Source organism: Schistocerca cancellata, chromosome 5, assembly GCF_023864275.1.
Source record: "Schistocerca cancellata isolate TAMUIC-IGC-003103 chromosome 5, iqSchCanc2.1, whole genome shotgun sequence".
NCBI classification, from domain to species: Eukaryota; Metazoa; Arthropoda; class Insecta; order Orthoptera; family Acrididae; genus Schistocerca; species Schistocerca cancellata.
In genome coordinates, this window is record NC_064630.1 from 158946299 (window position 1) to 158964943 (window position 18645).

Sequence of the window (18645 nt, forward strand, 5' to 3'; positions counted from 1 at the left end):
CAACACTTGGTTGCCTAATTAAATCTATTTGTTATTGGCTCCCTCGTAATACATGTCGGTTTATACATTGAATTTTTGAATATCCTCTACATTATGAATTGCTTCCAAGGAGCTCTCCATCTCAGATTACTACGATGTCTGCGGGATATCAAATTCTTCTCCCGTATACTGTCCGAAATTTCAAACAGTACGTCTTTCGCGTTAATACAACAACATATTATAACCGATGAATCCAAAAAAAATTCTAAGACGTTTCATTAGAAATGCAGTGTAGCCTTTTGTTCCCATACTATACCCTGTCATCCTTTTGTCGGGATGTAATTTTTTTTGTGCACCCCTACAAAGCTGGGTAGCTGCACGTATTAGAGCATCAGCCATCACGGAGTTTTAACGCCCATTTGGTGTTCGTTAAGTTGCCGTTTAAGCGCTGGCCTAGATTAATTTATTGTCCAAACACTGATGAAATGTGCTCCGGCCTTCATCAGCTGAAGTACTCCAGCTCTTCAGACGCCGTCGCTGTCCACACAAGAGTAGCAGCGAGCCCTTCACTGCGTGCCCGCCTCTGGCCGTGACACGTCTTGCCTTGTTCAAATTCGTTAAATGTAAAAACAAAGGGCTCATACCACTATTGCAATATACGTAATCAATGAAAAACTGAAGCAAATTGAATTAAGCCGCACTAAAGGCAGAAAATACTTCACAAATAATGGTATTCGATACACAAGTTACGGTCTGCAGCTACGTAGACTGAACGTAAATTGCATAACATTTGCTCCATATGATAGTCCAGCAATGCTTGTACGAATATACTACATGTACGACAATGACTATGTATATACGAATAGCGCACCAGAAAAAAATATATCGAATATATTTTACTCTGGGCAGTTTGATTCGAATAGAGCTTATTAAGGCAATGGATCCCCAACTCCTCGGGTTGTGGACCCGTTAAAAAAAATATGGTGGCTAACAGGATTTCATTACGACTTTCAATTCTAATGATTATTATGAATCCACAAGCACATTTCAGTCTTCCGTGTAGTGCTGTAAGCGGATAAGACTTTTTAACTAATATCATTTAATTTCTCAAATAAGTCGCTTTCAGATTTGGTTCCAACTTCTTTCAATTACCTTACACGCCAAGTTACAAGGTCTGTGAAAAACCTTTTATGGACATTTTTTTTAATTTGTTGTCTAAATATGTTGATTTAGAATTCACAGATTGACACAGTCAGGAATTGTAAAGTTAGGCGTCCGCTGCTCGTGGTCTCACGGTCGCGTTCTCACTTCCCGAGCACGGGGTCCCGGGTTCGATTCCCGGCGCTGTCAGGGATTTTCACCTGCCTCGAGATGACTGGGTGTTTGTGTTGTCCTCATCATTTCATCATCATTCATGAAGGTGACGAGATTGGACTGAGCAAAGGTTGGGAATTTCTACGGGCGCTGATAACCGCGCAGTTGAGCGCCCCATTAACCAAACATCATCATCATCATCATCATCATCATCATGTAAAGATAGCACGTCACAAGAAATTAAATGATAACTGTATTTTCGTATGACATTACAACAAAAGTTGTTCGTGGTTTTACTTTGTCTAAGCGGAAGTTTTCGCAGGAAATCAAGATTTGAACGTGAAGTACGATTCGAAGTTCTCTGGTTCTGTTGTTTGTTACGTTGAGAAAGAGTGCTGTATTTAATACACTGGAACATTTCTATGGCTTGAAATGTTATCAAGAGGAGTATTTGTTCAGGTCAACAAGCCTGTGTTAGATAACATTCAGTTGTTAACAGACGCTGCTCACATTTTTTGAGAATGAGGCATGGTTCTACTACTTTCGACCCTAGCAGATGCCAAACTCGAAAGTAAATACGGTGTAGAATTTCACCGATGACATAATCCTCCACTGTTTTGTATGACAGTAGTGCCTTCTGCAACACTGTCACACGTGTGCAGCACCCATGATATATGAACTATTTCCAGTCGATTATATAATGTTCGCTTTTTATGTAAAATAAGGCATCTCGATTGGATGATACATGTTTAGCACTTTTGTTCAAATATGGTTCAAATGGCTCTGAGCACTACAGGACTTAACTTCTGAGGTCATCAGTCCGCTAGAACTTAGAATTACTTAAACCTAACTAACCTAAGGACATGACACACATCCATGCCCGAGGCAGGATTTGAATCTGCGACCGTAGCGGTCGCTTGGTTCCAGACTGTAGCGCCTAGAACCGCTCGGCCACCCTGGCCGGCTAGCACTTTTGTCAGAAATAGTTATAGCCGTTATAAAAATGAGAATAAATGAAAATGCGAGACTCTGAAAACTTCAAATACTAGTCTGTAAGTTATACAAGAGAATGTGTGACGTACATGATTCACATCTAAAAGAGATTTAGTGTAACTTGAATCGTCAGAAGCGCGAGAAAATAAATTAATGACAGGGCAGCAGCGAAAAATGTTTCCTGTGCTGGTGGTTTGAGATCCTTCGTTGCTGTCAAAAAGTTACGCCCTGGCGGTTTATAGTTTTCGCGAGGATTTCCCTCTTTAAACAGGTATGAGCCATAATGGTGGTAGAGAACCGCGAGGCGGCGCCGTAATTAAAGCCGTGTTTAATGACGCGCCGGTCCGCAGCGGAGACCGCCACGTTAGCGCGCAGAGTGGCACCTGCGCCCTTACTCGGCCGGAAACCTATTAAATAATCTTATTAGTGCGGCGGCCGCGGCAGCGGCTGGCTGGAGGCGCGTGCTTTTCGAAGGGGCGCGGATAATTCGGATCGGACAGGCCCGGCTCGCCGCGCGGAAACAAGTGGGCGTGTATTCCGCGGCACTGCTCATTGTGTCGCGCCCGAGGGCGTGTGTGTGTGTGTGTGTGTGTGTGTGTGTGTGTGTGTGTGTGTTCGCAGGGCTCTCGATCAAAACAATGGTCGCCCTCCCCGCTTCTCTACCGACCTCGACTTGCTCTGCTCATTTGGTGGAAGCGTACTTACTGTTGCTGTAGCGCCAATTTATACTTAGAGACTCACTACGGAATTTGGTACAGAGGCCCTTAAGAAACGTGTTCACACGCCAGTGGTTGTCGTGCTCACATCGCATAGGAAAGGGAATGATTTCTGTCCCTGCCCTTATCTGGGTGAGCCAAAATCCCGACAGTAGTGACTGCGACCGAGTGCCGGAATTTGTGATCACTTGGAGACACGTCGGGTAGAGGGTAGACTATCAGTAAGATACAAAATACTCTTTAATAATAAGATCTTGGAGCAAATAGAACATTTTAAATATTTAGGTTGTTACATCACTTACGAATGTATAACAATGACGTGGACCAAAAATCAAACTTATTTCCGTATGTGGAACCATCTTAAAAAGTTGGCAGAATAAAGCCAGTAAAGAAACCCAACTGAAATTTTATAAAACAATAGCTTTACCAACGCTCACCTACGAAAGTGAAGTATAGGTAACAAGAAGACCCCAAGACAGAATATGCAGGTTCAAGAAATGAGATTTCTAAGAAAAGTGTCAACTTGCTTAACTGAGTGGTAACGTGTTTGCCTACCATGCAGCGGACCCGGGTTCGATTCCTGGCCGGGTTGGAGATTTTTCTCCGCTCATGGACTGGATATTTTGTTGTCACCATCTTCATCATCTCATAACCGATACACAAATCGCCCAATGTGGCCTCACTGAAGTAAGACTTGCATTTCGGCGGCCATACATCCCCGGACGGGGCTCCCGGCCATCAGTGCCACGATCATTTCATTTCTAAGAAAAGTAGAAGGGAATACGGGGGAAGATCGAAAAAGAATTGAAGGTATAAATAAAGATTGAGGAATATACAGCCGAAACGAAAAATAAAGAAAATAGGAGAAAATGGAAGGAACTTGTAGACCATATGGGTGGAGAAAGACTCACGGTAAAGGCTCTCAATTATAGACACAGTATAAGAAGAAATGTCGGACGACCATACAAGTGATGGAGTACCATAACAAGCAATTTGACTAACACGTTAACTGGTGGTGGATGATGATGATGATTATGATGGACGACATACTGAAACAGAAAAGAAAGACAAAAGAACATTATTAAGGTTTTTGTGAAGGAAACTAACGCACGTTACCAGGTCACATGACAGTACGGACTTTTTAAAAAAGTTTTACACAGCGTGAACCGGAACTCCGCCAACTAAATTTGCTACATAGTTAAGTCATATTCTCTGAATATTTCGGTATAAGGCTTCCTTGGTCTCAGGTTGTTGGTCAGAAGGTAATAAAGTAATTACTAATTATTCAGTTTCATACCACAATCACATTTGTTTCTATGAAAATACCTTCATAACAGCCTGTAATATGCGAACACCAATACGAAGCAAACACAGAATAATACAACAACCTTCAAACGATGCAAAAGTGATATGGTTATCATAGCAGCGGGAACACTTCAGCACGGCATAGTTATGCCGCTATTCTATTGTATTCAGAGAAACCATACACAAGGCATATATCGGCCAACTCTTCATTGGTAAATCTATCTGTATACTGGTTGTTTATCGCTGTTATCGTACGCTGGCCGGAATGGCCAAGCGGTTCTAGGCGCTACGGTCTGGAACCCCGCGACCGCTACGGTCGCAGGTTCGAATCCTGCCTCGGACATGGATGTGTGTGATGTCCTTAGGTTAGTTAGGTTTAAGTAGTTCTAAATTCTAGGGGACTAATGACCTCAGATGTTAGGTCCCATAGTGCTCAGAGCCATTTGAACCATTTTTTTGTTGTCGTACTACTAACAATGCTGGTGAAACCGACCAGATACAGACTCGAGCTATCTGAATGCGAGCTTGAGGGTGAAGAGTAAAGAGGGCGTTACTGTCATCAACAGAAAGTTTTACAGAATCTTACTTAGTAGGGTTACTATGAATATAGCACTAGAATTCGAGAAAGCGTGGTTCCGTACACTTTGTGTCAATCTCAATAATACATGTGCGTTCACTGTGAAAGATTGTCCTACAAGCGTTGTCAGAGTTCCTTGTAGACAGATTGGATGTTGCCAGTATCCTGCCACTGAACTGGTGTGCACTTCTTTTACCCTCGATTAAGCCTTTGTTATAATTCCATTTAAGATGTCTACAAATTGTTATACCTACGTACTTGTATGATTTGTCTGGCTGTAATAATTGTGACTCGTCTATACTGTAGTCGTAGAAGTCTGCTTTCCGGCGTTTTGCGAAGCGCACAGTTTTATTTTTCTGTACATTTGAAGCAAGTTTCCAATCTTGCCACTACTCTGAAATCTAGTCAAGATATGACCGAATATCTGCGCAAGTTTGGCAGATAATACGTCATTACACAGGGTGCGGAATAACAATTTGAACAAAAATGTAGAGCAGAAATACAGGACCGAACGAAGGAATTTGAGTAGCGGAATTGGGGATGCCAGCGTGAAAACGATGGTCAAATTCAAGACTTATTAGTATATACTTCTGTTAATTAAGTTATGGCACGTGTGTGTGATTTAACCATTTTAGGGCATGTTAAAACATGACACATGGTCATGGGATTTATTTTAATTTCCAGTGAAGTGCTGCATGCTACGTAAGTTATCTACAACACACGTGCATGTGATGCTTTGAGTTTCTCCTGTTCTTGTCGTGACGATTGATTAGTCCAAACATTTTCTTTACACGTATTTTTGCTGTGAATTACATTTCATTTTGAGGGTAAAAACATACATATTTCAGATTTCAATTACGTTCTTACAGCGCTGAAAATATGCAACTGCGATCCTTAGTTCTTATACTCAAATTGATTTGTTTGGCGTTTTGTTTCTGCCCTACACATTTGGTCGAATTGTTTTCCTGCACCCTGTAGATAACTGTATAATCTGTAGAATCTGAGATTGGTCTAAATAACGCCTGGCAGCTGATTCATATATGTATAGCGTGGATAGAAGGGTCCCTACACAATTCCCTGAAGCAAATCAGAAGTTACTTCTACTTCTGTTGATGACTTCGTCCAAGTCAGCATGCTGCGCCTTCGTTGAAGGAAACCTCAGTCCACTGACAAACCTCATTTCGTACCCCATATTATGCTATTTTAGAGTCAAGAAACAAATAGCTCTGAGGTCATCAGTCCCCTAGAACTTAGAACTACTTAAACCTAAGTAACCTAAGGACATCACACACATCCATGCCCGAGGCAGAATTCGAACCTGCGACCGTAACGGTCGCGCGGTTCCAGACTGTAGCGCCTAGAACCACTCGGCCAGACTCTAGAAACACCTGTTGAGAACAGGCATATGGAATATATATGTAGACTTCGTCTAGTCGTCAGAGGCCGAGGAGCTTGTCGGCTAGTGGGCAGGATCCACGAATTAGACATTTATAAATATGAGTAATATCCCTTCTGTTCGTCATGTACGACAGAACAGTAACGACTCAATGTACACATTTCTGCAAGAGCGCGACGGCTCCTTGCCGTTTGTTTCAGTGCGTTTGTTTCAGTCCGAACTCCTACGGGAATCAACTTGCGAGTTGGCGTTAATGGACGAGACACGCTGCTTAGCAGAATGCGAGCAATTTGGAAATTTGAGTTGGTCAGGAACCGTGTCCGGATGGCCAAAATGATGAAGGCAACCGTTCAAGGGAAGCAATAAATCGGGGTTCCCGGTCCGGCAGAAATATACAATGTTCGCCATTGCATTACCATAGTGCCCTGCGCAGCTGGAAGTCACGAATTTCCACCCATCCCACCCCTTCCCTTTCTTTCTGTATTCCATATAAATCCACGAATCACTTGCGAGTGGGCGTGAGCTGACGGGGCGTGTTGTTGTTGTGGTTGCAGGCACCCCTTGTTCCCGCTGCTGGCGCTCATCTTCGAGAAGTGCGAGCTGGCGACGTGCACCCCGCGGGAGCCCGGCGTCGCGGGAGGCGACGTCTGCTCCTCCGAGTCCTTCAACGAGGACATCGCCGTCTTCTCCAAGCAGGTGAGTCCCGCCACCACCGAGCGAGGAAACCCCCGGAACTCGACACCTTCATCTACATGGATACTCTGCAAATCGCACTTACGTGCCTGGCAGAGGGTTCATCGAACCACCTTCACTATAGTTCTCTATTATTTCCGTCTCGAACCGCGCACAGAAAAAATGTGCGAACTTTGATTACCGTCATTTTATTACAGTTATCGTTTCTCCCTATGTAGGTCGGCGACGACAAAATATTTTCTCATTCAGAGGAGAAAATTGTCAATTGAAATTTCGTGAGAAGATTCCTCCGCAACGAAAAACACCTATGTTTTAATGATGACCACCCCAAATCCTGATCATTTCTCTGATACTCCTCCCCTATTTCGCGATAATACAAAACGTACTGCCCTTATTTCAACTTTCTCGATGTACTTCGTTAACCCTACCTGGTATAGATCCCACAGAGCGCAGCAGTATTCTGAAACAGTTCTTTAGTAAATCTTTCCTGTGCGTCTTGCCAATAAAACGCAGTCTTTGGTTAGCCTTTCCCGCAACATTTGTGTTCTTTCCGGTTTAAATTGCTCATAATTGTAATTCCTAGGCATTTAGTTGAAATTACGGCCTTTAGATTTGACTGATTTATCGTGTAACCGAAATTTAACTGATTCCTTTTCGCAATCATGTGGATGACCTTAAACATTTCGTTATTTAGGGTCAATTGCCAATTTTTGCACCATGATACCTTTTCTAAATCGTTTTGTAATTTGTTTTGATCTTCTAATGAGTTTACTAGACGCTAAATGACAGCATCATCTGCAAACAACCTAAGACGGCTGCTCAAATTGTCTCCTAAATCATTTATATAGATAATGAACTTCATAGGATCTATATTTTATAACACTACCTTGGGGAACGCCAGAAATCACTTATGTTTTAATCGATGACTTTCCGTCGATTACTACGAACTGTGACATCTCTGACAGGAAATCGCTAATCCAGACACACAACTGAGACGATATTCCCCCGCAATTTCACTACAAGCCGCTTGTGTGGTACAGTACCAAAAGCCTTCTGAAAATCTACTGACAAGTGTATTGAGTAGAGCACACACATGTCGGTTGGAATCAACAACAAAACTGCGATACTGTTTGTTTCATGACACTTCCTGAATAATGACGTCTTTCCGTTCAGGCATTAGCGTAGGTAAATCCACATAGTTCCAGTTTCACTAACATACAATAGAGCATTGATTACCTCAATACCGAGTAACCGAACCATCAATTAACCCAAAACGTTCCAGTCGAATTATTTCAAATTTGCCAACCGTTGTTATTGCTGACGTTTCAATCTTCGCTTGGTGCTGTTGAGCCGTTTGTAATGGCGACCAAACAAAAACGCGTTGTTTGTAGTGTGACCGATAACATTAAAGTAATAAACCTGTTCATGAAAGGTGTTAGTGGATCAAGCTTACCTCGAGAGTATGGAGTTGGAAATCCACCAGCATCGAACACCGGCAAGCGAAGTGGTACCTTAACAAATTGCGAATGTAGTTACATGGCAGAAAAACGAGAAACCTGGCAGAAATCCAGCCGGCTATGAAGTCAGTTATCTGCGTTATTTGTAAGACGCGTGTAACAAAATACATACAGTATGTCTCACGTAAGAATCGTCAGGCTCATTTCGTCTACTGTTTCAGAAGACAGTTGCAATTTCTTTTTGACATTGTATAGCCCAAACAAGTAGTGGTCATCACATTTTTCATGTGATGCCCATTGTCGACGAAAAGCGCCGGTTTGTTTCCCCTTAAAAACAAGATGTTTTTTAAATCGGAATTTTACGTACCCATTCGACAGAGCGGTCCCAGATAAGTTTAGTGCGATATTTGTTTTAACGATATGTATTAACAGGGACAGTAAATTCGAGGAGTAGCCAATACTGCCCTGACCCGTGCTGACCCCTACCTCCAGCTATGCAGCGCTACAGAGTCGCTGCTGGATTGCTGTTCATTCTTAGTGCTTTACTGTGCGTGGTAATATATATCGGTAAACCAAATATCGAACTAGGCTAATGTGGGGGGTGCTCTGTCAAATGGACACGTAAAATTCTGCTTTAGAAATAATTTTGTTTGCAACTGGAAACAAATCGACCATTTCCGTCGACAGAGCGTCGCATGAAAAACGTGCTGAGGAAGGTTTGTCTGGGTTGATTCCACGTACACAATGCAAAAACGAAATTGGAAAAATCTGCTGAAACATCATAAAATACACCTGACGACTATTAGGAGAGACAACCTTTACGTTTTTCCTATAGGCACTAACACAATAAGTTTTCGTAAGTGTTTCGCTACTTTTACACCCTGAAAACCCAACACCCAAGTGCCCCGTACATCACCTCCAGTTGTTTCGGACGATCGAAGCTCTACAGCACTCTTAACACCGCTGGAACGCAGACTTCTTTAAAGATACTTCATGCACGACACGATTACATCCCTAATACTTTTCCTCTCTTGTGTTCTCTAAACTGTGAACGGAACAAATGAGTCGCAACGTAGTCTTTCATGCTCATTAGGAACAAAAGAATTTCTTCATACTTGCCACGTAAAGTGTTAGTAGTCGTACTTGTCTCTTCCACCTCTATGCGACCGAGAGAGGAGTCGCAGTATTAGTCTTGTTTTAGGGAGGATCGGGGATCAAATCCCCATCCGCCCCTCCTTTGCTTCCCCACGTTGCTTACGATAAAATGCTGGATGGTGCCTCTTTCCCCGCCTTTTCCATATTCTTTACAATATTTCCCCGTTTGATCTCCGCCTCTAATGAGAATGTCTTCGAAGGAACGCTAAACCTCAAACCTTCTCCCTTCTTTCATTCCTACGAACACGTGCGCTATCTTTGATTTCTCACATGTTATTTACTTACAGTAATAGCGTTGTACTGTGTATAAAAGAAAAACTTCTAAGCAGCAAACAACCGTAATACACAGATAAATTCTGTGTGCTACGCACCTTTATTATGCGTTGACATTTTGCAACTGCCCTTATGCTCCTAAAGCCAAAGCGTCGAAGATACGTGTGCAAGCGCCATTCCCATCGCCTTTACTAAATAGCATAACCGATTTCATAGATACACTGGAGAATCGCATTGCTCGGACCGTAGTGCTCACTCATAACTGATGTGAGAGTGACTAAACTCCACGTATACTTTGGATTCAACGAAACAGAATATGCTCCCACAGTACGAAGCTTTTATCCATCGACTGAAATGAAGATAAAATAGACATACATGCTAAATCCTGTCTCAGATTATTAAGATCGAGTCCAAAATGTAGGCTTTCAGTAGCGTTGTATTTCTGGTACATGGAATGCAGCTGATGTCATTACGAGGCTGACGTGTTACGGTATTCTAATTACGAGTCACTTCTACCGTACTTGGAATGATGTCTAAAAAACTAAACGTAACAAAATAATTGTTTTACTTAACGTTATTATTAACTTTAACTTCATACTTGGTATAAAGGTTTTTTTGTCTGATTCCAGGCGGTTCCTTTCATAAATGATCACGCTAAATGAAGCCTTAGCCTTTTATCGACTCGAATCCGCCCTAACGTCTTTTTACGCTGTAATCATTATGGACGGAATATTTCGCAGTAACAAGCAAAAAATTTTGCATTTCGCTGCTAGCGCTCCTCGTACGACCTCGTTTCTTGCAATGCGGAATAAATTTTTGCTACACGGAATAAGTTAAGCTTGTGTAGTGCCTTCGTTACGCAGATGCGTACTGGTGGTTGGTAATTGGCTGCTAGTTTGAGTTTCCAGTTAGGTGCTCACGCGCGTCGAGCGGTGCTCAATGATTAAGGCAGCAGCGCTCCGTGTTCGAGCCGCGTAGCCAGCAGGGGCCGAATGCGGACCGGTACAACATTTCACAAAAGTGCAACTACGGCGTGAGGTATACCCACTGCAGCACGCTCGTAAACAAGGTAACATGTCGTATCTGGAAATCTGATCACTTTTCCATATTCTTTACAATATTTCTCATGAACTTTGATTTATTAGACGCAGGGGATGTGTTAAATACTGCTTTTGTTTCCAAATTCGGAGGCTGTTTTAGTGACGAAATTTGGGGGAGAAGAATTTTATTACAACAAAAAATTCGTCACTTTTTTGCTGAATACGAACTATAATTGATTATTTTCTTTACTTTGTTTCCAAAGTAAAAATAGATATCTGTTTCTGTTTTGCCAGCTTTAACTGAAAGTTGAATTTGTAGCTACAATAACATAGCAATATGTGCGAATCCTCCTAGGATTTTATTACGTTCATTACGAGTAACGTTTGAATAACGAAAGTGTGGCTGAAACAAGGAGAGCGTTACTGGCATCTGAATGGAATTTTTCTTCATAAGAAAATGTCTCTGTTTACTTCCTTGAAAAAAGGTCATTCCGACCGTCCTATAAAAAACTAATAATACTTTGAAGAATCAGTCTAAAAACCCTTAGGTTTGCTTTACGAATATTCACGAATGCTCCGCTGATAGTTCTGCGTGTTAGACTGGCAGTGAGTGAATGAAGTACCTTACGGAAAACTATAGTTACGAACAGTTGAATATCAAACTGTGTCAACAGTGTACGTCACCTTAGTATTCCTTACATTTATATCGTTGGCAGAGTTCATTAGTTCCCTGTGTAGCCCGATGACGAGCCATTGTACAAGTCTTCCTAGCTCAATGAAATTCCGATGACTTTCTCTACAAGACGCTAAAAATGTTAACATTCGCACGGTGATAGATCTGGATGTTAATGAATATGAAATAGTGACGAAAGGCTTCATTTGCATGTTATTACTCCCAGTCACACGTTTAGAAATTATTGGTGGGTATTCAGGAGTATTTCTGGCAGTAATTAAATACCTTCACTTGAACCCTTTTGGTACACAGCGGCGTTTCGCCATTTGTAGATACTATATGTCGTGTGGAATAGATTTGCAACTGACGAAGAACAGTGCAACGATTGTTGTTACAATGTGTCACTAAGTGTAAAAGCATAACCACCTTTTTAACGAATGCGAGGAACGTTTTAACGAGTAAAGTCATTAATTTTGAAATAATAAGTCACTGACACTTTTCTCTCTCATGTGATGTCCCTGATACCCTGAAGTAGCTTGCTGTACACTTCGCGAGCAGTGCAGTTCTGATCTTGTCTCCGTTAGCGCATTCTCATTTTGATGGCGATCTTTCTGCTCCCATGCATTCGAGGAAACGCTCCTGCATTTCTGCCTTCCGCCCTGTGGGGGGAACACCAGGCATCTGATGTTCTTGTACTATCTCGGCAGGCTGAACAAACAACGCCGCGCCATTTATTGTTATGTCTAATTACACTCTGCATCGCCGAGGCGTACTGTCGATTTTATTAGCAATTCATGAGTCGCTTGTCTTGCGGCTGCAGTTTCTTGCTTCTTCTGCAATTGAATAAAATTAGAACAGTGTATTTTCCGATACGGCCGACATACAGTATGTGGGGAACTATCAGACTCCGAAATACAACTGTCTGATCAAAAGTATCCGGACACTTCTAAGTAATTCGGATTTGACTACCATGTGTCACGCAAGGTGGGCTCGCCAGTATAAAAGGAGGCGTGGGGTATTGGCTTGTCAGTAGAAAAGCGGCCACAGCACAATAGCTCCGTCAGGAGAGATCAGTGACTTCGAACGCTGTCTAGTCATTGGATGTCACTAGAGTAAACATTCAATCAGGAACATTTCGACACTTCTAAACCTGTTCAGGTCCACTATTGGTGACGTGATAGTTAAGTGAAAACGCGAGGAACAATCACAGCTACATCGAGACCACGCAGACCTAAAGTTCTGACGGACAGGGAGCTTAGACCATTGCGGAGGGTGGTTGTAAAAATCGCGCGAAATCAGCGGAAGGAATCTCTAGAGAGTTCAGAGTGCTTCCAGCAGGCCAGCTTACACTATGGCTGTGCGTAAGGGATTAAAATGAATGTGCCACAGTAGCGAAGCAGCTCCTCACAAGCCTGTTGTTTCTAGAAGTAGTGCTTAGCGACACTTGAGATGCTGTAAATGGCGGCGTCAACAGACAACAGATGACTGGGAAAGAGTGATTTGGACTGATGAATCACTGCGTACCATTTGGCAATGTGATGGAGGAGTTTGGGTTTGCTTTAATGCGCTGAATGAAACACTAAATACAGAAAGACATGAACACATGTTACAGCATTCTGTACTTAAGTAAAGTGGAGGAACATTTCGGGGACGACGACCGTCTCTATCAGCAGGACGATGTGCTCTGTCGTGAAGCACTATCTAAGAGGCAATGGTTTGTGGACGGTAACATTCTTGTAACGGACAGGCCTACCCAGAGTCACAATCTGAACCCAGTAGAAAGCCATCAGTGTGAATTAGAAGGTCGACTTTACTCCGGCCCCAGCGAGTAACATCACTCACTTCTCTGGTTTCGACCCTTGAGGAAGAATGGACTGCCATTCTTACCGCACATTCAGATACCTCACTGGAAGGGTCCGTAGCAGAACTGGAACCGTCATAATGGCTAAGGATGGATATACCTCATATTAATGTCCACTAATAGGTGTTCGTATACTTTTGATCAGATAGTGTAGATCTTTTTTCGTATGAATTCAAAGTGAAGAAATACGACCGCTCAAGCAATTGTGACTCAGTGTATTTTCCACCTTTACTGTATTTTGTGATCAGTTTGTACGCCGCCTTCATATCACTATAATTTGAAAGATATTAGGCAAAGCACACCTATAAAGTAGGCTTCGCAAAGATATTTATTCAATTATAGCACTTCTTTTCAGCAGAACATACACTTTTGCAAGATCCTGCACAATTCATGTCACTCGCAGTTTCTTTGCAAGGTGCAGATGTTCGGCGCCTAAACACCGCTCGGAGTTTATTTAAAGACGGGACGAGGATATATTTACTTAGACACATCGCTAAACAAAGCTCACAGCGCACTGAGCACACAGTTTGGCATCCATGTGTTACACTCTCTCTACAGATGACTAATAACGCAGGAAGAAACGTAGTAAAAATATCTTGTTATACTATTAGCTAAATCCTCTAAAAAGAAATAAGCTGCTGATAATGTTTTCCAAGCTTCACTAATTCTTCAACCACATATTTATACGTGACGCAATGTACAATCATTGTGCTACTAGTCTTGCTTGTGCATGGGAATGTAAGGTAAACATGTCTGAAACTTTGAAGGCAGGCGGATATTTATAGCTTTTCATTCGTCTCCTCCTTGCAGCGGGTTTTAAACTGCTAAACACTGTTCGCAAGGATCTCTTACAGCACACGCTAAATCAAATACACTTTTTTCCCAGTTAAATTAAGAGTATGTGTGCGTGAAATTGATCTTTATCAGTATTCTAATTGGCAAATAAGCTTGTAACGAAATTTTCTTGTCGTTAAATTTCCACACTAAATAGTAGTATCTTAAACGTCGGTTTCATTCAGGTTTTGGGCATCCTTGTTCATTGTGGCGTAGAAGTCTTGCTGCTAGGAAAAATAAATAAATTTGGAATAGCGAGGTATAAATGGATGTGCATTTTCCCAGAGTTGCTCACCGCGAGGTATCAGTGTCAGCGATCACATAGAGTGCTCTTTCATTTTCCTGTCCACTTTAATTAAGTGGCCCGTGTTTCTTCTTTTGTGCGAGATCAACACACTCTTAACAAGCGGCGGGTGATGAGAGCTTTCGTCAGATGCAGTGATAACGTCTGCTGCAGAAAGACAAAGAGCTGCTCCCGGGTTATAGCTTCAGGGGGGACGACCAGACGCGCCAACTCTAAACTGAGCTGATTCTAGTCTCCTGAAGTTACCACGCGTGTACAGCTGCAAATCCGTTAATTTAATACCCCGTTTTTTACCCGATGTGTCAGTTTTCTTTTGGATACTTTCCTCACTTGAAAAAAGGACCATAGTATCTCTGTTGACAAGTATGCTGTTAGATTTCTTTGAATATTTTAGCATCTGAAATAATGAAGTTCCATGTCCCGTGCTGTCACCCTTGGGTAGTGAAATACATCTACTAACCGCTTATTTGCACGTCGTACAGTCAGTTTTCTCGTGATACGTCATGTGCTTTTAAGACCGTATTTGTTAATGAATATTCAGTGATGCAGATAATATGAGTGTGAAGCAGATCGCAGAACTGGCGTTGTTACAGTGTTTACGAAGCTTAATTTTATGGTATTTTGTATCTGACAAAAGTTTCTCCATGGTATTTCGTGATTCTTTTGGGTAATATCATAAATCCGTTGTGATATCGAGTATTATATTATAACGGACAATTTTTGTAAATTAATTCCATATTTGAATATCAGCGAGATACAAACAGATAACTACAGATAAAATATTGGAACTAATGCAGCGGTCTGAGGTCATACGACTGTCCAGGTATTCCACTCGTATCAACTTTCGGAAATAAAACTTAGTTAATCTTCATTATTACGCTGATGAATTAGTTTTGTAGCTTATCAAATAACGGTCAGAAAAATTTCTTGTCTCCGATAATCATCGGCAGTCTATAGGTAGGTGATGGATCGCATTTCATACTTTCTCCATCTTGCTCATTGAATCTTATGCTTTTAACATTCAGATGAAATCTTTTTTACATTTGGAGTAGAGTATTTGTTTGTTTTGAAAATAATAGGAAGCAGTTGTCATTATTCTGCTCCAAATGACTATACTGCTGATTTAGGAGCTTCGAATTCTTCCTCAGTATCTGATGTCAGTTGTAGGTCCGCTGTAATTGAGGAAATTTATCCATCCCAAAATTAGCGTTATTCCAGTACTCTTTCGTTTGTTGCAAATGAAAATTATAGAGCGGGAAATAAAAGTGTGTATCCGTCTGAGAAATTACGTTTTGTGGGTGTTCGTATTTTAACTCTTTTTATGCTGTAGAGATGGGGAATCAGCATGCTATTTGGTTAAACACCTGTGAAAAACCACCGAAAACCACACTTCAGCTTGTTGACATCCGTGTCTAGCTAGTGAAATCTTTTATACTTGAGTCTAGTATGCTTTTAGAACGCTTTATTGCCTTAATTCCAAGTTTTTTTTTTTTACATAGATAACCCGTCTCGGACAGTTCAATGGCCATCTTCAGATCTGTAATGGTTTATAACGAAATATATGTCACTACATCTTATCCAAACCAAAAACGTTGTAATACAGACGAGCATAATATAACTTTTTCGGTAATAAATGCCTTTAAGTAACTAATCTCATGCTTGTGTACAACACTTAAAAAATATAATAATTCACTGAATAACTCAGAAGTCGTCATTAACATTACAGCATTGTGCTATAAGTTCATTATCTACCCTTAACCACACAACATGCAATATATTAGAGATTGTTTAGAGTGCTGGGCACTCTGAAATAGTGAAGGAAAATAAAAGGCGCTGAATCCCATACGTATGATGATCTGGCACTTATTTAGACAATAACCATAGGCAATACAACACGCCATCCTGCGTGAAACGGGAACCAGATGAAGTTGTCCCTCTGATGAAAACAGGCGAACTAACTGCGAAAGGCCACTTAGACCTGAAGCCGTAGATATTGTTATCAGATGGTAGTATAGTAGAATACATCTAGTACTTGAAGTTACACCACTATATCCGTTAGAAATAAAATAAAATACACCAATCACCTTAAAACTATTAGTAGCCATTAGAGTATACGTCAAAGATAACAGTATGTAATAGAACATGCTGGAACTTGTCAAAAGCGTTTATTTAATAAGTGCGCTGGGTAACAGAAACTATTTGAATATTCACCGAATGGAACTTCTTAGGCTCAAGGGAATTCTAATTCGAACGGTTGCCGCAAAATTCCAACGACGGCCTTTCCCTATCTAATACTACGCGACCAGATCAAATTTTTGTTAGATTCGTCCGGGTTAACCATGAGTAGACTTGATTGCGTTGGAGAGAAGGGAGGGGTAGGACTGTGGTGTTAATGAAGTGTAGAAATGCGAAAGCCGTTTTAGGTTGTGTGTCAGTTTCAGTAGCTCTTTACTCGTCGCTCCCCTGTTATCGTCTATAGCAGGACTGGGACTTTGGAGCAGCACATGTGACAAGCCGGTGTCCCGGTGGAGGGTTCCCGCAGGAAGCGCTGTTCCCGGACGAGGTGAGCGGCGGTGAAGGGGGGCGGCGGCGGGGGCGGGTGCGGAATAAGGGCCTCCTTGTGTGCCGGCACGCAGGGCAAACACCACGCCGGCGCGCAGTATATTAGGGCGCGCGATAACACCTCCTTCTTCTTCAGCTTTAACGAAATGACGATACGCGGCTACCAGAAGATAAGGGCTCGGCCTCCGGTTCCCACATTACAGCAGGGGGCGGCCACGCTACGCACTCAGCCGCCTCTTTCTGCACAACCCTTAGTCTCGCTGCCGTTTCGGTGCTTCTGCCTGCCCAGGCGCGTGTCACGTTGAAAATAGAGCCGATCACCATGTAATGGTAGATGTCGCATATGGTGAAAAATACTTTGTCGTCAGTCTTTTTACTACTTCGATGCTAAACTGTATCCCTTTCCTTCTACCGTGCAAATCTTTAAAACACTGAAAATCCCCTACTGTTAACGTCCTCGATATTTGTTTACATAACACAACTTTGCCCCTCTACAGCACCCTCCAGTGTCGCGTGACTTTTGGATGGCGTTCTCTTTGGTATCGACTTATAGTCTTTCGCATCCATTCTTCGAAGCAACTCTTCATTTGTTTCGTTTAATGCCCATTTAATTTTTAATACTGGCCGCCACTAATGAAATATTTCCAGCTTCCTCGCCATTTTTTCGACATATTGCGTTCCACTTCGATGGAACAGTAGATCTAGAAGAAATATTTAGGACACTTCTTCAGTTTCGTGTGAACCTTTGATAACAACATAGTTGCTTTGCTCACTTTTGGGGAATATATGTGTATTACTACTGCTTCAACCATCTTCTGTACCTTCCTGCCTATGTAGGAGGCTTTTTTTATTTTTCAATATATTCGTCCCGATTTCGATATGCCTAAAATCACTATTCCACTTCGCAACACCTTTCATACTGGTTTACAAGCAAGTTCTTTAAGAGTCTGAGCTGTTTCGTCTCTGTGTGAGACAGGCCGGTTCATTAGACACTGGAAATATTTATGGTGTAACTGCGTGGGCAGTACCGCCGATATGTTAGACATCTTAGGAAATTATTAGTTTTCTTTGGTTATAAAATTAAGAATGTATGTACTATTTTATGTCTGCTTTTTAAAGCAATATTTTGTAGCTGTGTTTATGTACGCCAGGTTGTGTAAACAATAAAATGGGTGAACGAATAGGTGTTAATGGATCTTTATATTACTGCTGACATACAACAAACACGACGATTTCATTGCAGATATCAAAGTAACTTAAACGAAGAAATTTTTTCAGGTAGTTACGTGTAATAAAGCTAATGTTTACATTTAACTATATTTTCAGTTACGTACGTATTGGAGAGGAGTGCGCAATTTTCTCCCCAACAGAAACATTTGATAATCTTTCGACCGAATAGCCAAATATCCCTTCCTGTCAAACGTCACGGAAAGGGAAACTTTCGGACTAGCGAAACGGCGATGTAAGAAAACGCACTTTATTTTGTCTCTATGTGTCTGGAAAAATATTTTGT

The 18645-nt window shown here is 41.7% G+C and overlaps 1 protein-coding gene across 1 annotated transcript in view; it reads left to right on the top strand.

Moving 5' to 3' along the window:
• The window catches only part of LOC126188414 (homeobox protein homothorax-like), a 383268-nt gene that overhangs the window by 40480 nt on the left and 324143 nt on the right, over positions 1-18645 (top strand). The window contains exon 3 of the mRNA XM_049930017.1: positions 6835-6976. Coding sequence (XP_049785974.1) covers positions 6835-6976 — 142 coding nt within the window. The remainder of the gene's footprint in view (positions 1-6834; positions 6977-18645) is intronic.